At 33.9% G+C, this 20,160-nt stretch overlaps 3 protein-coding genes across 3 annotated transcripts in view; 1 reads left to right on the top strand and 2 right to left on the bottom strand.

The window, feature by feature from the left end:
- Positions 1 to 20,160, top strand: part of LOC108909647 (flotillin-2) — a 309,055-nt gene that overhangs the window by 39,689 nt on the left and 249,206 nt on the right. The gene's annotated exons all lie outside the window — the stretch shown is intronic.
- Positions 6,482 to 10,438, bottom strand: LOC108909637 (glucose dehydrogenase [FAD, quinone]-like). Its single transcript, XM_018714024.2, has 6 exons — positions 10,230 to 10,438; positions 9,431 to 9,643; positions 9,159 to 9,374; positions 7,831 to 8,208; positions 7,413 to 7,715; positions 6,482 to 7,208 (listed from the first exon to the last, which is right to left on the bottom strand). The coding sequence occupies exons 1-6, from the start codon at positions 10,423 to 10,425 to the stop codon at positions 6,601 to 6,603; spliced, it is 1,914 nt and encodes a 637-aa protein (XP_018569540.1). The 5' UTR covers positions 10,426 to 10,438; the 3' UTR covers positions 6,482 to 6,600.
- The window catches only part of LOC108909645 (glucose dehydrogenase [FAD, quinone]), a 12,046-nt gene continuing 6,696 nt past the window's right edge, over positions 14,811 to 20,160 (bottom strand). The window contains exons 5-7 of the mRNA XM_018714032.1: positions 16,006 to 16,383; positions 15,652 to 15,948; positions 14,811 to 15,501 (exon numbers count right to left, since the gene is read on the bottom strand). Coding sequence (XP_018569548.1) covers positions 14,933 to 15,501; positions 15,652 to 15,948; positions 16,006 to 16,383 — 1,244 coding nt within the window. The 3' untranslated portion in view covers positions 14,811 to 14,932. The remainder of the gene's footprint in view (positions 15,502 to 15,651; positions 15,949 to 16,005; positions 16,384 to 20,160) is intronic.

Genomic DNA, 20,160 nt, shown 5'->3' with positions numbered 1-20,160 from the left:
CAACTGCGAGTCAGCCGATACATGTAGCGTGCGCGCTCTACTACTCCCCAAATACGTTTCACCGCCGGAGATATACACTTCCCCTCTCTTGCTTAGTAATTGTCCAAAACATGACATAAATTTATTTAATTTTAATAAGCAATAGCATAAAATCGATGTAAAATTTCCCTGGGAACACGATGGTGCAATTATTTTTTTGCTACTTGCCGTAGTTTACGAGATATTTGCGAAAAAACTTATTTTTTACGGTTTTTTGACCTTTTGACCCCTTTACTGACCACCTAGGTCAAAAATGTTTGCGGATTCGGATTCCTGACGGTCGAAAACATATCTGCGCCCAGGTTTGATCGACAGAGGAAAAAATGGAGGTTCAGCCTTCATTTCAATGGACTAATTACGCGTCATTAAATTTTATGAAAATGCGAACCCAATTGTTTAGCTGCACCTAGAAACGTATGTGTCAGATTGGACCTGAACGGATGTTCGATACTCATCAACACGGCGGCGGCGCCGGCGTCACTGTGGCATTTATCATTGAAGTGTCTCAGTCTGTAATTCTCAGATTTGAGGAAGTACGGCAGCACTTGTCGATATGACCAGCCAGAGTTCCCTTTCTTTGCCCATAAGTCGTAGTCTCTCTTGTTTCCTCTCGTATAAAGCATGTAGTTGATTTCCGAGGTTCCTGTATTTGTTTAGAATGCATTATTAATTAATTAATTAATTAAAAAAAGGAATCGTACAATGGGGTTGGTAAGAAATTAGTTAAATTAAAATCTGTAATTTAATTTCATTTTGTTTTTACCCCCAAGCACTTTTCCTGCTGGCCAGAACAGTTTTCTTTCCCTCAACCCAGAACAACATTTCTTCTGAGGCGCTGTCTCGAAGTGCCAGTCGAAACTGCTGCCTTGGTATCTGATCGCTTTCGCAGGTACGTAGTCGGGGAGGTGATCTCTGCTTCCTGCTTCCAGCAGGAGTATTCGCCAAGAGGCGATTTCAGACAGCCTCGCAGCCAACACCGATCCCGCGGTTCCACCGCCTACTATTATGAAGTCGTAAGAGTTTCCTGCTTCACATACAGAGATATTTGATCAATAATATGTTTTGCAACAAAATTCTATTTCACGTAACAGTACCGGATGAGATTTTCATCGCGTTAATGTACAGTGTCGTTCAAAAAGTTTTTATTATTTCACATCAACAACGAATAGATTTTTTTATTAGAATGATATTTTATTATACTGAAAGTTGGTACTTACGCGGTTTCCTATGATATCGATGAACATTTTGGGATAGTACAAAAGCATTGAACGCACAAACAAAAATTAAAAGAACCCTTAAATTCATAACTTAATATTGTTTAATTGTAGGTACGTGCGAAGAATTTGGTTAGTTATCGATGTGTGAATATTTTAGTAGGGTATTGGAGCTGACGCTGAGAGTAAACATCTTTTCGTGTTTTATCATCAAGTTCCACAAGCGTGTAACGAATCAATTTGAACGTTCTACGAAACCGTGTTCAGTAAATAACTCGTATAACAAAATGACATCTGCACTGATAAAAATTGTTGGAATTTTACATATTTGTAATAGTTTTTATTCACGAAAAATGAAAATGAGTACATGATACATTGTGTAGAATTTCATGTTTATATTTTCTCTTTTATTTTATATTCAAATCATAAAACCTGAAAACTTAAGAGAATGATAATATCAAAAATGTAAGTCGAAAGAAGCGACACTAAGTTGGCAAATTGCAAATAAGTGACACATTTACGTGTTTTTTCACTTTTTTACTAGACAACCTATCGGAACAGAAGACTAGGGTAAAATTTTCATCCGGAAAAAGTCTTCATACAAATGAAAACTGCGGAAAATTTTTGCCAGAGAATACATGAATATTTTTTCTTATACTTAATAATTATTTTTTTTATTTGATTACAAGTTAATTTTATGGAAGAAAATGTGTCTTATTTGTCTTACAATTAGATAAGTAAGTACATAGTGTGTGTGTATTTACTTAGTCCTCATTATTAAAGAAGCCTAAGATTAATTTAAACCTTATACGGACGGACTACGAGAGTTTGAAAACGTATTTTTAGCTCATTTTTAAATTTAAACATTGAAGGATAAAGACGTCATTAAAAATAATGTACGTAGAATCAAATACATACTTTGTCATTTAAATAAGTAAGGAGGTCTTTACAGATATTGCTTTATATAATTTTTACTGAGTTCGTTAACTTTAACCTGGTATGCCAAATTTTTCATCGTGTTAATTGGTTTAAATATATAGTATTCTGTATTATTTATCTTTAGATATAATTCAGAAATTCATATTTTACTCTAGCTAGAGAGTATGTGTCAGTTTCTGCATTAATAAATCTTGTTAAATTTATTTATTGTTATTTTTCCTTCACTTAAGTTCCTCCTAATCTGTCTTGGAAAAATTTTTAGGTAATGTAAAAAATATATTCTTTTCTTCTTGAAATAGTATGTAATTTTCCCGTAGTAAAAATACCCTTTCGATGTCGTAAATGTACATAATACATTGTTAACAATTAAAGCATGCTTAATGTACCGAGTACTTTTAGATAAAATTTTTATGAGTACAAAAAAGTATGCACCTACTTGCTATTTTAGTATTTAGTCAAATTTTCACTAATTTAATGCAACTAAATGTTTGAGTTAATTGAGTTTTTCGTTGTTACAGGTTAGTGCTGATTGTTCTGCGTTCACATTGGAATATTGATCGATTGTAAGGTAAAATAATGCATGTACCCACTTATATATATAGAGTGTTTCACTTCAAATTCAAATGATAGCTTCCTCCATGAGGAAACTAGAGAAAATAACTATAATTTATAGGCTGTCTTTGTGCATTGTAATATACAAATACATATGAATATTTTTTACAAGACGCGCAATATCAGCATAACGGTCGGTTTATTTTCAAAATGGCGGAGTATTTTTTTTAAATGGAAGAGTAAAGTATAATATTAGAACTATGAGAACATTTTTCTTACAGAGTATGTTTCAAATATAAAGTTATATTCAGAATCTTGCAATTTTCAGTCGTTTCGTTAGTCAGAAATCTGCATAGTATTTGTGTGTGTACCGACATCCACGGAAATAATCTATTTATTGAAAATTAAGGTGAAGTAGGCTGCTGTCAAAGTTTGCATAACAATCGACAAAGTTTAGAAGGGTTAAAATTAACTCCACTTAAGTGAAACTACTTGAATTTATGTTATTCTATGTATTATTATTCTCAATTTAATTAAATTACCTACAGCACCAAAGAAAATAGAACGCTGTTGCTTTTCTATTATTGCTCTTGTTTCATAAATAAATTCATGCAACAGAACCATTTCTCATCCGTAGAAAAATATTATAAACAAAAAGTATTCATCTATTATTATTATTACGTACGACAGCAGCGTACTCTACTTGGATTGTCTCAATACTTGTCGGGACATAATATTATAAAAAATAAAAATGTAGTTTTCTCTACTACGAATCCGCTGAAAGTTGTGAAATGTTGATCTTCAATGTAAAATTCGATTTGAAACGTATTTTATAGGAAATATTTTTGTTATAATTTTAATATTTCACGTAAAATTACTCTTATAATTAATCAGAAAATGGTCTGCCAGTTTGTAAATAAGCCGACTATAATTCTAATCTAACATCTAACATCGTGAAGGAAGTTACGGCCCTTAAGGATGGAAACTGATGCATCTCTGGTTGCCTAAATTATACCGAAAAATGGTAGAAAACAGCCCTTTTTTTATTCCAATATATCTTTTTAAAGCAATGGAAGAAAGTAGTAAAATTTCATATCACATTTGGCAAAGTATAAATGAAGACAGTAAAGCAAAAATTAATTGGGATAGGTAAATAATTCGTGAGAAATTAATTTCTAAATATGAAGGTTTTTTGGACTTTTACAAAGAAACGATTATTTCTTCATAGTATTATAGAATTATGCAATTTTTTATATAGTTGTCTTTAAATAAATAAACTGATTAGACTTTATTTCCTAGTTTGTTCATCACTTTATTATTTAAAAAGTTATATTGGAATAAAGTTATTAAAAAATATTAATTCATGAATAGCATTATCTCCGACTTTTAATTCGCTTGATTTGTAATAGATGTCGCAGTCGTAAAAATTTATTTATGAATGGACTCGGGTTATTTTTAACGAACAGCTGTTGTATGTGGTTAATTTGGTATAACCTGATTCTGAATTGGTAGTCATGGTTTCTGTTAATTGATACGTAAATATTTAAAGAATGTCATGATCATTTTAGATATATTTTTGTATAAAAGTATATAAGTAACAATGCAAGTCCATACTATTATATAATTTTAGAAAATATGAAATATAAACAATTTTTAGTTTATTTAAAACCATAATTTATAATTAATATACCTATATTAGTATCTACGTTTAGTGGATAAGAGGGAAAACATTTTTATTTTCTATTCTACTAGAAAAAGTAATTCGTGACAAAAAATATTTTGCTTTTTAATTGAATATGTTTGTCATGAAAAACTGTAATTTATACAGGGTGATCAGAAATTTAACAAAATTAATAACGTTGAAGAATAAACTGCTTTTGTTTTTGATAATATAAAAAAAATGTTAATAAGAAAAGTTGTTCATAACGAAAAGTTATGTTATAATTACGATTTGTGAATAAAGCGGCTTACTTTGGTATAAACAGAAATGGAAAACATTATATTTTTAATAATTAATATTGAGTAATTCTTGATAAAAAAAAATCGCATATTAATATAAATAGAATTTTAATTGTGAATATACATAATAATGAGAAAATATAAAAAATATGTACAAGATACTTATTTTGTCCAAAAAATGTGTAAAGAATTATGTACAAAAGGACGATTTGAGACTAATTTTTTTTATGAGAAATAGGTATTCAGTTCACTTCACTTGAAAAAATAGTTGTAGGTACTTTAATACCTCTAATATAAACAGAAATTCTGTGGAACAGTGTAGTTTAATAAATATGTAAATAAACGAAAGTAATAAAGAAATAAATAGAACAGGTACAGTAGAACAGGAAAAAATTTAAAAAATCATAAAATAAAATTATTTCTTTTTATTAATTTGAGCTTCTATAATATATTCTGGATCCATACATCTTTTTCCCTGTGGAATATTTTTGTATATTATTTCTGGTAGTATACAATTTTTATAAAATTGTTCCAAATTTGTTGCCATTGATTTTTTCCACAATTCTTCATCTTTCTTAATTTGTTCTACATAGAGCGGGTTGTTTTCACCACTATAGGTATATTACGAAATAACATATAGACTTCTTCCGGTTATATTTAACTGTCTCTGTATCTGAAAGTAAGAAAAGAATTTTACCAGATAATATTTGTTATAAACATAGATAATTATATATTTTTACCTATTATGCTTTTGATTTACCATAATGATATATCTAGTCATATATAGGGTGCCACAATAGTGCGATAAAGTTTAGTATAACTGCCTGTAGTAGTGATACGAAAAAAGTTACTTTCTCGGATTCACATTTTATTATTATTTCCATTATTCATTATTTTCAGACCGAATTAAACGATCAGAAAATCTTGTTTTTGGCCTGAAGATTTTGCCCTATACAACTATAACTGAAAATAATTATAAACTTTGTCACACTATTGGAACAGCCTGTATGTGCATTGCAACGACAATATGCCATATTTATATTACGGCTAAGTAAGCGGAAAGTCCATTGTCGCATATGTAATTTTTATTTTCAATAATCAAATACAATACCTACATATTTATTTTAATACCTATTATTTACTTGAATTTAGTACTAAGTACAGCTATGCCTAGCAAATTGTAATACTTACTCTGTTAATGTTTTTTCCTTTCATTTAAAAAATAGTAAAGTCCACAAATAAAATATTTCGCAGCCACAACGCAACGATAAAAGATAACAGCTCAAAGATCCATACAAGAAATAATTACATTCGCACCTACTCTGGTCCGAATCCATATAAGTACTAAAATGTAGAAAATAATATGAAATAAAACTTAGTTGGCTGCAAATATTATAAATTTGTACAACCACTTGCCATCCTCCTTTTTTGTAAATATGTACATAATAATATGTAGAAGATAGAAAATAGAAATATTTTCAGAACAAAGAATCGACGGCCGCAAATTCGAGTTTTTATTATTTTATTACCCTTCTCTTTTCATATGCAATTATGAGATAGCAAGAGAGTGGGATGGACGTATAGGCCGGACAACTCATTATCGTGCACGTGTGCGTGCACCTGACATTTTCTCGTTTTTTTTCAGGTGTGTTTTGCCGGAATTTGAATGAATGAAATAATCGTACTATTTTTACTATAAACGTATTTCCTGTAGCGACATCTATATGAATATTGTAGTACTTTGTTAGATGAAACGGGACTTCAATTTCCGTTCTTAATTCACTTGATGTAGAACATACTGTTTATTTGATTTATTTTTATCTAAATACAAAATTATCTTATGTTATAAAATGGATAATTGCTCATATTATTACGAGTAAACGCTCTGTCGTTTCGCTCAGAGTTCGCATTGGCACTTTTCCTTAAGCCAGTCCTTCTTGACGATATCGGCGGCCTTCTCGCCGATCACCAGGTTCGCTGCCATCAAATTCCCCGATATACTAACCGGGATGACACTAGAATCGGCCACTCTTAGCTTGTGGACGCCGTACACCCTCAAGTCCTCGTCCACGACGGCTTCCTTGTCGTTCTTTGGGCCCATCTTGGCCGTGCCAGTAAAATGCCTAGAGTTTACGGACAGTTGTCTGATGGCGCACCTCCAGTACTCGTCGTTTAGGTCGCCATGGTCGCCGTGCTCGCAGCCGGGCACCTGGTGTTGACTTAAGTGGACGCCGTACTTCTTCAGGGCCTCGGTATGGACCAACTTCAAAGCCTCGTGGATTCCCGCTAGAATTGTGTCGACGTCTTCGTCGTCAGTGTCGGAGAGAGAGTTGGGATTTATGTTGGGATGCCAGGAGGACTCCTTACCGTGGAGTTTCACGTACCCGGTAGATTTGGGGTGGAGGAGCACCACCTCGACGGTGAAGCCCTCTTTTCCCTCCAAGGGGGCCCATACGGCGTCGTAGACGTCCTTGCGGATATTCAAGTGTCTTAGGTGGTGGTGGCCTACAGGGAAAAAATAATTATTATCTTGATACAATTTATTTTTCTTTAAAAAAGTCCTGGGCCTTCAAACGCATTTATACATATTCTTTTAATTAGATCCAAATGATCTAAATGGGTATATTTTCATTCAGGCTTATAATACCTGACAGAGGTCAAATTTCTACTTTCTTTATTGAGATACTGAGGTAGAAAAACCCGCTGTACCTTGATTGTAAATATTCCTAGTGATCAGTAACTGTACGTCTGGATAGTGAGCCTTGATCTTCGAGGCTTCTGTCTGCAGAAATCCTACCAGTTCCAGACCGGTGGTGGTGAGAGGACCTTTCCCGTATTTGAGGTAGTCCACTACAGCACTGTGACACTCGTGGCCGTCGCTTTCTATGTTAGTGTTATTAACCACGAAATTCAGTCCTATGAAGGAGACATGGTCCTTCAAATTGTATCCCACTTTGAGGTCCGACACCACCGAGATGTTGAGTTCCTTCAGGTCGTGCTCGGAGCCGATACCTACAAGAGAAAGAAGTGACGGAAAGTCAAACTTTTATACTTCATGTAGTGTAAAATTGTAAAAAATTCCGGTATAGAAAATTATTAATATATTAATAATATCTTATCTGATTACCGGACAACAACAGCAACTGCGCCGTGCTGACAGCTCCAGCGGACAGGATGACTTCCTTGGCCGCTTTGGCCACGTGCAGTTGTCCCCCGCGGTAGTACGTCACCCCGTTGGCCTCCTTGGTGTGGTGGCTAACGAGCACCTCGACGACTTGGCTGTCGGTGCTGATGATCAGGTTCTTCCTTTTGTAGGCCTTCGCCAAGTAGGCGGAAGCCGCGCTATTTCTCCTTCCGTCTTTCGTGGTGACCTGGGGCACGCCGAAACCGAGGCGTTCCTTGCCGTTGTAGTCGATCTGTTTAATTCCCAATTCGTGGGCGGCTTCGAGAATGTCGGTGGCTAATCGGGTGGAGTACTGGAAGTTCTCCAGATGTACTGGACCTCCTGTGAAGGAACATACATTTAATTTTTCATAATACTGAAATATAAATCGACAACAACGCGATATACTCGTCCGTGATCAATATTCACTCTTACAATACGTGTTGCATAACTATATATTCGGAAACATCGTAACGGGACAACATGCGTATGAGATTGTCTCTGTTCATTTCTTGACCAGTCTCAAGTATGCGGTATCTGAACTTATATGATGAGAGTTGTTATTTTAGACCAAAAAGCGTTAATGAATCAAAGGTCTAAAGTCTCTGGTTTTACGTATACTTGTTAAAATCGTTGAAAAGTCAATTTTGAGAAAAAGGCAATTGGCTGTCCCAGCATTTATCCTATAATAAAGGGTGTCCGGAAACAACTCGGCCATATTTCAAGGGTAACTTCCTGAGATGAAAATAAATCAATTTAGATTAGTACTATTTGGCTTCCTTAAAAGGTTATTGGTTTACAATTTTTTTTTTATTTCGTAATCCAGTTTAAAAAATGTTATGCCATAAAATGATTGCTACCAGCGACCTCTAGTGGATGGTTAAAAACTAAACTTATAAATAACTTAAAAACTAACATTGATGCATTTAGTAGATACCCTTAAAATATATACGTGTACCAAATTTCAACGCTTTACAGTCAATTTTGGGAAAGATTTGGCTAAAAACATCCATCTTTAACTCTGTTTTTCGAAAACATAGGACAATAGGCTCGTGATTCACATATAGGGAAAAATCGTCTTATTTTTTTTTATTCTAACATCCCCCGAGTTTATGGTACCTTCAGAAACACCCTGTATATGTCTTTCTTTTTAACATGAACGACATATTCATTACGGCTTTTTGGACCAAAATGATTCATGAAACAACTTTCTATACAGTTATGCGAACTTACAAAACTTTTTTTATTTAATGTTTTTGTCTGTCAGTCAAAATAAATGACTGCTCGCTTACCGTAATGGTGCAGTTTTCTGTCCAAACCGTCAGCGAAGGCGTCCTCGATCTTCTGCAAGTAGGGAAACACGCTCTGCCAGCACCAGCCCTGCAGGTCCTGGTCGGCCCAATCGTCGTAATCCCTCGGATGTCCTCTGGTGTACAGCATGTCGTTGGTTGCGGTGTCGCCACCCAAAGCTTTGCCCGTTCCCACGGCGCATTCGTGGTTCTCGGTGCCTGGAAAACGACGCAACATTGATCGGACGGCGAAAAATATGTACACCTCCACTTACCCAAACAAGAAGTGTTCTGCGGCACGGTCTTGAGCTGCCAAGTGAAAGGCGTGGTGGCCAGGTACGGCTGCATGGCTGGCACCTTGGTGACGGCGTTCTCGGCGGTACCCGCTTCCAGGAGGAGCACCCTCCATTCCGGTATTTCGGTGAGGCGGCTCGCTATCGCCGAACCGGACGCTCCCGAGCCGACTACGATGAAGTCGTATTCTTCCACTAAAAAAAGTACCAAAGTTCTTTGTTCGCTCCGAGATAAAGTATTGACAAAACAAAACGTTTTCGGGACAAATAGTACATCGAAAAATAAATCATTTTTATTTTTGTATGTGCCTAGGTAAATTGACCATTATAGAAACGGAAGAAAACTGTAATTGATATTTCTTGTTGTGGTAATTGCCATTTCTACATTACTTACTCTTTGAGATATCAAACATTTCAATTTTTTAGTTATATTTTCCCTGGAATAAATCCGCCCTAAAAATATTGGGAACAGTGCAAGCGTTATTTTTATCACGTGAAGGTCTTTATAAAATGCATTCTTATTATTAGAATACAATTTTGTATGGTGGGAAACAGTTCTCAGAAAAAAAATATAATTACAATACATCTTTGTCTTTATAAATACAATATCAAATAGGCGGAAAAATAATAACCGACATACGTAGGTATAACAAAAAAATTCATACCGTTTCTCGAAAATATGGCAAATAATAACTAAAACATCGTGAAAATTAACTTCAACCCAGTCTTTTTGTGCTTCGATAACGCCTCAATGTTTCTACTTAATTAAAAAAGTACTTGCCCAATCCTGCCTTGGCCTCGTCCTTTTCTTTGGCGTAGTGCTTCGGCGTCGGGGCCTCTTCGAAGGACGGCGTTGTTTTCAATAGAAGCAGATCGTTCTGAAACTCCGACACGTAGTCATCGACCACTTGGAACGGGGTAAACGCCTTTGTCCCCATGACAGAGATGCAGAGAACAAGAACTAGCTGCGGGGTCATCGTCGAAGGTTGTTCTGCGGGTGACTAGTCGGGATGGTCACGCTGGTGGCGTTTTATAGTAGGTTTTTTTCGTCGATAGCAGGTTCTCCTTAGGTGGTTGCAAATGGCTCCAGTGGCGTGTGCTCATTAAAAAACTATTATCGTTCGTAAATTTTAATATAATCATAATCACCCGGCAATAATTATACTAGATAAGATTATTTCAAAATACGCGTTTCGGAAAGCTGAGAAACTAACTGAATTTTTAAAATCAATCGAGGGAATTGTGATATATTATTTGTAGACCATCCAGAAATGCATTTTCTTCCTATTTTTATTATTATTATTTTTTGAAAACTGGGAACTAGAATACCTGAATAATTTTTCTCAATACTATCGAAAAAAGTATTACAAGTATTACCGATAGGAATGTTTTGACCCCCTCCCTCACCTCTACAGTTACGTCACTGGTGAGTATGTGGTATCGGGATTTTCCATAAATTCATACATTTATTTTGCACTATTTGCCTTTGTCCTTTATCGACCAAACCGTTCTACCGGACTTTCTTGCCTCTTCTTTGTTCGTGGTCGCTGTGCTTTCGTGCGCCTCCTCAGAAATTCCCAACAAAGGGAAGTTTAAGTTTCTCGGAAAGTCCGCCAGTCCGAGATAGGGCTGCCAGACAGATCGCTTACTGGTTATAAAAATAAAACGCCTCATCATTGTAGTGTGAAGGAAGGTGACTGTCAAAAAATCCCCATTTTAGTCGAGCTTGACCTCACGGTATTTGTGAGATATTCAAACGTCGATGGTCCATCTTGTTACCATTGACCCTCCCCACACTATCATTGAAAGTATTATCTCCTTATTTTCAAATACATGAAGAAATTACATTACTATTTAATGATTTGAAAGTATAGCAAGCGAGATAGCAAGTGTGAAACGTGTCTCTGCCTACACCTGTTGTGGATTATTTAAGCAGTTTTCTGTAGAAATACTACTAGAACATATAAATAATAATAATAGAACTATTAAAATTGTCACACATCAATATACAGGTATACATATAGGTGATCTTAATATAATATTATGATATATTAATAAGAGATAGGAGAACAGTCAATATGTTGTGTGGAATTTTAGATACACCTATAAAAATGTTAATGCTGAACAAATTCTTATAATTTCTAAGCTAGTACGACTGTAACTCTTTCGGAGTAAACATCAACTTTTTTAAATGGCAAATATTTTAAAAACTTTCTCTGGACACGTCTTATAAATATATTTTGATTGTTGTTAAACCAGATCGACGTCTTATATTCCAATCTTGAACGTGTATAATACAAGGCTTTTATAGTATTAGTATTAGCAAATTAGTTGCAGTTTTTAATGATAAAACCTTACAATTTCAAAGCTTCACTTGTTTCGAGTACCTTTTCATGAGAAAAAAGTTGTGCATCAAATCATATCTGCATAATACATCATTACCAATACTATAATTTAATTCGCACAAAAAACAATTTCTTTGAAAAACTAAGGAATATTTAGATGTATTGAGATGCAACTTATTTTCTACGCACCACGAATGAATATAGTTAAGTTACAACTGCAAACGTTTACAGTCGTGTAACGATGTTATACTTGAAAAATATATTTAAATTGTCTGCATAAAATAGTTTACAGAAGTTAGTTATTATATTGTTAAAATCATTAATATACAGGGTGTCCCACCGGGAAAATGTGACAAAAGTGACAAAGTAATTTCAAGAACATGTAGAGAATCTGCTGTTTTTTTTCCATAAATAATAAACAAATTAAAATAATTCTCATAAGTATAATTTAAACGATACCCAGGCATTTTTTTTAATTTTCAAGAAACTATTACAGACAACAATAATTTGACAACTAACTTGACAAATGTCAAATTATTTTAATTATTTTGGAGTGTTTCTGGTCATGGCCAATTTGACAACAGGTCTGATACGAGAAAAACTGTCCAAAAAATATAACATTGCAATTGCAAATATCTCGAAAAGTAGTAACGGCAACCCTAACAATGCGTATATGGCTTGAAACTTGAAAGGAAATTTGAATCTGCATACGACAGAGTAAAAAAATACAGAGTGTTCTATTTAAGTTAACAAAGTTATAGCTGTTTGAAGTTATCAAAATGTAACAGCATAAATGAAACACCTAGTATTAAATCTTTTAATTTGCTGGTTTACCATAATTTAACGTTACCTATGCCCTTTACATCAGGTACCAAAAATCCGCTTGATATCATGCTCCTGAAAAGAGACTAGCATTTCCACGGATTCTTGCATCTGCCAAATTTTTTCTTTAAAAATTAATAGCTCAAAATCTATAACTCCTAGGTATAGGGAATATTTAATAAAGTGACCCTAAAATTTAGTAACAGTAACAGTTACCCTTTCGGGAGAGACATCCAGGTGTAAGGTAGGCNGTCTCGCCCCTTTTAGTTTTTTAGTATATATGCTACCATGTCCATGAGTGGGCAATCGTAGCAAACCGATAATGGGGACGAATATTGTGAAGCCGAATTGAAGAATTTACTCGAGACTGAAGCTATACAATATCAGCTTACCTGTCCATATACCCCTGAGCATTGGACAGATACACATCAGTTTATTTAATTACAAACATTTTGTAGTAATAAATAAGTACTATATACTTTTTTACTTAAAAGATCTAAATAAAAATTAAAAAAACAAGTCGGCAATTATTTTCGGGTTAAAGACTGCCTCCCTGCCTCTAACGTATCTATTGAATCCATTTGTCGAGAGCAAATAACTTTGGTGGGGTGACCCTTGAAAAAAATATAATCTTTACATCATTCTTGTAAGATCTACCTGAGAATGGTTTAGTGTTTAATGAGATACCTTGTATATGTCTTTTTTGCATAAATAACAAAATAAATTTGAAACCATATTTAAAATATCCCTAAAATTCCCCAACATTTTTAATCCATACGCCATACATACTAATAATTCATGTCCCATATACGTTTCTCCTAGAGGGATTTGGCACAGTCGCTGTCAAGTTGTCAGCAACCATTGATAACCAAAGAAATCGTTCGATGATTGATTTGACTTCTGTGCTAGATATCCTCGAAAGTTCGCTGCTCTTTTCACATCCAACGGAGTGTACTATAAGAACGAATATTATTTATCTCAATTATTGATTTGTTAATTTTATTCTTTATTAAATAATGAAATCTAAGTGTTTCATGCTCATGCCATTAACTACGATAAAGTAAATATTTTCCTACACTGATTCAATAGCAAAAGAAATTCGTTAATGCAAGCAAATGACTTAGGGGGATATCATTCTAAAGAAAATATAGTTTCTTTGATGATATTATTGTTCTTTTTTAATTTTAAACATTGAATTCTCATATTATACGCAAGTGAAGTTATTGTTTTTATTATGTCTTTGGTGCTTCTGTGATTATTAACAAAATATGAATGTTTTCTAAGTTGTTATCAACGTATTTTATAGGAATTGCCTAAAATAAGCGAAAATATTTATACTATCAACTTGTTCCTTGTAATTGAACCGCTTTGTTATACATAACAAAATGATTATCATGCCTAAATAGATAATTTAATAAATATAAAAATGAATTAAACTATAGATCAGGGGTCGGCAAGTAATTTTAGGTGGGATCCGGATACTTTTGAAAATGTTTAACGAGGTCCAGAAAAAAAAATCATTGCTTATTTTTTTATGTTAATTTGGACTCAAATTGAATCTGCTTACTAACCATTAAGAACTCACACACTCACACCATTGTAAAATACTAGAAAAAATGATAAGATTGGCACTTAAACGTAAAAAACATTTTTTAAATAATTTATTTGAATAATTTATACTTTAAAAAAAATTTTTTGCGGTCCAGTATTTTACCTTCCGCGGTCCGGACCTGGACCGCGGTCCGCCAGTTGCCGACCCTTGATATAGGGTGTCCCATTTAAAATATCCAAGTTGCTATCGACTTCCGGTATAGCCGGAAGTGGAAGTGTTCTAGATATTTTAGTTGTGTTCGCCCCAGGGACATTGCCATGTTGACAAATTTTCAAAATTTTCGGAGAGTACTTTCCTAGATATCGATCGACGTAATTCCCGGTGGGACACCCTGTATATAATATAATGAACAGCAAGGGGCCAAGAGTTGTAATTACATATTTTTATTATTTTAGAACAAATTTAATTAAAACGGAAAAAGAAGACCTATTAGTTAGGTACGTTGAATTTATTACTGGCGGGCGAAAATTTTTGGTTGTCTTTTATAAATCTGAAAAAAAGGTTATTAATGTTTTGTTTTCTACGAGATGCGTTCTATTAAAGTATAAATAACGAATCTGTTTTAAGAAAATATAAAACGAAGTTGGCATAATACATATTACAACTTTTATTTAAAAATCACAACTACAGATTAAATATGTGTGCACTTGAGGCACGAAGTGAAACAATAAATAAATTTGCACAAGCAAGTCGGCGTCATCACTTTCAGTCTTCTCTGATGAGCTCCGCGGCCTTCTCGCCGATCAATACTATCGGCGCCGTCAAATGCCCCGAGATACTGACGGGGATGACGCTGGAATCGGCCACCCTCAACTTATGAAGCCCGTACACCCTCAATTTCTTATCCACCACCGCCGTCTTGTCTTTCTCCGACCCCATCCTGGCCGTGCCGCTGACGTGCCCCAAACTGACGGTCAGATGCCGAATGGCGCACCTCCAGTAGTCGTCTTCGGCTTCGAAATGCTCGCATCCTGGTACTTTGTTGACGTTCAGGTGTATTCCAAGCTTCTGTAGAGCGTCGGCGTGAGCCAGCTTCAAGGCCTTGTGGATGCCCGCCACGATCGTTTCCAGGTCGTGGTCGTCTTCGTCGTTGAGGTAATTGGGGTTGATCAGTGGCCGATGTAGGGGATCCTTGTCGTGGAGGGCCAGGACTCCCGTGGATTTGGGGTGCAGGAGGACCACGGCGATGGTGAAGCCCTTTTTGCCTTCTAGTGGTGCCCAAACGGCGTCGTAGATTTCTTTTTTAATCCTCAGGTCTCGCAAGTGCTCGTGGCCTGCGTTGAGAATAAGTGTTTGTTAAAGAAAAAAAACTTTATCGATTATTATTACGATAATAGCGAAAAAAGTAAAAAATCGCATAGTTTAAAAATGCAATTTTGTACGAAAGTTTAACAGAACTTAAGTAAAAAAAATAACAACGTTACCTTTGTTGTATATATCCGTGGTTATGAGGAACTCCACGTCGGGATAGTCTGTTTTTTCCTTTGATGCTTCAGTTTTCACGAAGCCGATAGCTTCTAGACCTAAGGACGTAAGAGGACCTTTGCCGTTTTTGAGATAATCCACTACCGCATCGTAGTCCTTGTGGAGTTGGTCGTTCGTTTCGTTAAAGACAAAGTTCAGTCCTATAAAGGCGAGGTGGTCCTTAAGACCGTGACCAACCTTCAAATCGGCCACCGGTTGTATTTCGAGGTGCTCCAGGTCTTCCTTGGGCCCAACACCTTGAAGAATATCCATGATTTATCATATGTAATTAATACGCATCCTATATAGCTTACCCGAAAGCAAAAGAAGTTGGGGCGTGTTGATGGGCCCGGCAGCAAGGACAACCTCCTTGGCGGCCTTGGCCACGAATATCTTCCCGTCGTGAAGGTACTTAACCCCTTGTGCTTCCTTCGTGTGAGGGCTGATGATGATCTCCACGACGTGACTCAGCGGCCTCACCACCAGGTTGTCCCTCGCGTGCGCGGGCACCAGGTAGGCCTGCGCGACGCTGTTCCTCTTGCCGTTCTTGCCTATAACCTGGGGCTCGCCCAAACCGAGCTGTTCCTTGCCGTTGTAATCCACGGTGTTAATGCCTATTTCATGACCCGCTTGCAGGACGTGGTGGGCGAGGTCGGAGGAGTGTTGGAAATTCTCCAGGTGAAGGGGTCCTCCTAGTACAAAAAATATTTTTTTACAATAACAGTAATAATATATGGGGCGTTCCACGCCAAATCGGACGGTTCGAAAAATTTTAATTTTCGATTTCCTTAATTTTTTTATATTTTTTAGTACCCCTCAAAAAAGCCTTTCTGGTAAATTTTCAGATTTTTTTGATTACTTGTTCAAAAGGTATAAAATTTTCAAAAAAACGCTCTTTTTTTGGTTTTTTGATCATAACTTTCTTAATAATGGTCCAAATTAAAGCTTTTTTTTATAAAAATATTTGTTTTTAGATGGCCTTTACAGATAAAAATACAAAAGAAATATTCAAAGTGTTTTTGATTAAGATTTTTAAGTTTAAAATTTTAAATCGTGTTTTTGAAAGTGAGTGTATCTTTCGATTTTTGTGAAAATTTTCTATTTCAAACTACTATTCTTTTAACAACTTTTAGGACCGGTCCGGTCGTGGGCCCTCCATAATTACTTTTTTTTTTTTGATTTTTGAAATTTAAAACAAAATTTTTCTCTATAAATCATTATAAGTACCGATTTTTGTATACCCTTTTTTACTTATTTTAAATTAATATTAATACTTTTTAATTATTAATAGGTGTTTAAAATCAATAAGTAAACGTAGTCTATTTATAAACAATGATAACAAACGTTTTTATTTATTTTCGTGTTCTTTTAAAAATTGTTGCAAAATTATTTTATAATTTTTTTTTTGTTGCAAAGTATTTTTTTTTATTTAAATAATAGTATCTTTATGAATTTCTATTCTATTTAAAAAGAGTCGCACATCTTATGATTATTATTGATGTCAAATTTTCACCTGAGAAACACTATTTAGATGCAAAAGAAAAATTAAATTTGCGATACAATATAGGGACCCAAAAATTTCATTCAATCATTCTAAGGAGCAATGGAAATATATTAGGTAAGGAGTATTCTAGTTTACAAAATAATATTTTGTTCCTTGGAATGATTGAATGAAATTTTGGGTTTGTTTGGGTTTGGCTGTATTGTAACGCAAATCTAATATTTTTTGCATCTAAATAGTGTTTCTCAGCTGAAAATTTGACAGCAATATTCATAAGATGTGCGACTCTTTTTAAATTGGATAGAAATTCATAAAGATACTATTATTTAAATAAAAAAAATACTTTGCAACAAAAAATAGCATTGATAAAATAATTTTTAAAAGAACACGAAAATAAATAAACACGTTTGTTATAATTGTTTATAAATAGACAACGTTTAATTATTGATTTTAAACACCTATTAATAATTAAAAAGTATTCAAATTAATTTAAAATAAGTAAAAAGAAAGTAGACAGTGACAAAAATCAGTACTTATGATTTATAGATATATTTTTTTTAATTTTCAAAAATCAAAAAAAAATAGTAATTATGGAGGGCCCATGACCGGACCGGTCCTAAAAGTTGTTAAAAGAATAGTAGTTTGAAATAAAATATTTTCACAAAAATCGAAAGATACACTCACTTTCAAAAATACGATTTAAAATTTCAAACTCAAAAATCTTAATCAAAAACAATTTGAATATTTTTTTTTGTATTTTTATCTGTAAAGGCCATCTAAAAACAAAGATTTTTATAAAAAAAAAGCTTTAATTTGGACCATTATTAAGAAAGTTATGACCAAAAAACCAAAATAGAGCGTTTTTTTTGAAAATTTTATAACTTTTGAACAAGTAATCAAAAAAATCTGAAAATTTACCAGAAAGGATTTTTTGAGGAGTACTAAAAAATATAAAAAAATTAAGGAAATCGAAATTTTAAATTTTTCGAACCGTCCGATTTGGCGTGGAATGCCCCATATATTATTTTCCTGTACTAAATTATTAAAAACATTTTCACAAGATAGACGTGTGTTTTAAACACCTCCACTGCTCGAATAGTCAGTCCTCAAAAGCATAATGTCATATCTCAGTCTTGATAACTTCTGTGTATTATAAATGTAAATTGTAAATATATTATCAAAAAACGTAGATATACAAGGTATGCCATTTAACACTCCCGCTACCAATATCTCCGAAATTAAGAAATTTATTTTAGTTCCGGAAACTGAGATTGTTAGGTCGCTCGAATAGCTTCAAATTGCAGTTAGAATTGTTAATTCAAATCTTTCTGTATAGATGGCGTAGCGGTACTAAAAAATTTTCTGATCCCTGAAACGAGGAAATGCGGTCCATCGGAAAGATCGTTAAATTTTGAGTAATTTTTGTAATATAAAATTTTTCCTAATATTCACTTGTTTTCGAGACATGTCGACTTCAATATGAAATGTATGATGTAAAAGGAAGATCTGTTATTAGAAGATCTGTTAAATATAGGCTTACATATTTCTTCACCTTTGGCTTGTTTAATAAATATATCTGTTGAACAGGGTAAATTTCCAAATATTTTAAAGACTGGTGTAGTTACACCTATATTTAAAAAGAACGACCCATTATGTATTCGAAATTATAGAGGCATTACTGTTCCAACAGTCTTATCCAAAATTGTTGAAAGAATAATATACAATAAAATGATTCTTTATCTTAATAAGTACAATATATTGACCAAATGCCAGAATGGGTTTTGTCCTAAGAAATCTACCGAAACAGCTGCTTATACATTTGTTGAATATATCTATAAAAATATTGATAAAGGGAAATATGTGGGGGTACTCTATTTCGATTTAACAATGGCATTTGACTGCTTAGATCATACTTTCATGAAAGAAAAGTTGTATGCAGTTGGTTTTCGAGGCAATTTTCTTTCGTGGCTTTTGTCATATTTACAGTTTAGAAAAATATGTGTAAAGCTTAATAATACCTATTCCAATACACAAAATGTTGATCTCGGGGTTCCTCAGGGCTCAATCCTTGGTCCACTCATTTTTTTAATATTTATAAATGATCTTCCAACTCATGTTAGTACTGATTGCACTGTATTGTACGCCGATGACGTTACACTTGCAGCTGCCGCGGATAGTCATGAAGGACTCCGAAATTATTTAAATACTTTATCGACCCAATTTACAATTTGGTGTAATAAGAACGCATTAGTATTAAATGCTGAGAAGACTATATGCATGCAATTTGGCTCCCGTCATAAACGTATATCCTCTTTTGATGTTACAGTAAATGACAAAATAATCAAACTATCTGATACTACTAAATTTTTAGGTACTTTTATTGACTGTGATATGAGCTGGAACAGTGATGTTGAATATGTATGCAAAAAGTTAAATAGTGGCTACTATGCTTTACTACAGTTAAAGTCCATATTTGATACCAAAAAGCTGATTTACATTTATTACTCAATAATTTATTGCCACTTGTCATTTAATGTTATTGTTTGGGGTAGTGCCAGTAGCGTCAAAGTTAATAGAATTCTTATTTCACAAAAAAGAATTATCCGATTAATATTTGGAATTCCTTCACTAACTTCTTGTAAGCCCTACTTTATAGAAAATAATATATTAACTTTTCCCTGTATTTATATTTATAAGTGCATATTAGAGGTTCTAAAAAAGGGAAGTTATTTTGCTAGAAACGCTGACAGTCACAGTTACCAGACTAGATATGGCAATATATTAAGAATACCTTCTCATAGAACATCGTTTTATGAAAAATCTCCGTCATACATGGGTATTAAATTCATGAATCAGTTACCTCTAGACATTAAGACTGAATTAAATTATAATCTTTTTAAAACTAAACTTAAGAGTTATCTAATTAGGAAATGTTTTTATAATATACACGAGTTTGTTACTTAAAAAA

Source organism: Anoplophora glabripennis, unplaced genomic scaffold (genome assembly GCF_000390285.2).
Source record: "Anoplophora glabripennis isolate ALB-LARVAE unplaced genomic scaffold, Agla_2.0 scaffold529, whole genome shotgun sequence".
Lineage (NCBI taxonomy): Eukaryota > Metazoa > Arthropoda > Insecta > Coleoptera > Cerambycidae > Anoplophora > Anoplophora glabripennis.
The sequence above is the reverse complement of the archived record's forward strand: the minus strand, read 5'-3'. Positions and strand labels throughout refer to the sequence as shown.

Bases quoted from the DNA above. Each gene is read 5' to 3' on its own strand.
- LOC108909637 (XM_018714024.2), bottom strand. From the start codon at position 10,425: ATGACCCCGCAGCTAGTTCTTGTTCTCTGCATCTCTGTCATGGGGACA. The intron at 9,375-9,430 runs GTAAGTGGAGGT...GTCGTTTTCCAG, and splicing joins GCAGAACACTTCTTGTTTGG to GCACCGAGAACCACGAATGC. The intron at 8,209-9,158 runs GTAAGCGAGCAG...GTTCCTTCACAG, and splicing joins CAGAAAACTGCACCATTACG to GAGGTCCAGTACATCTGGAG.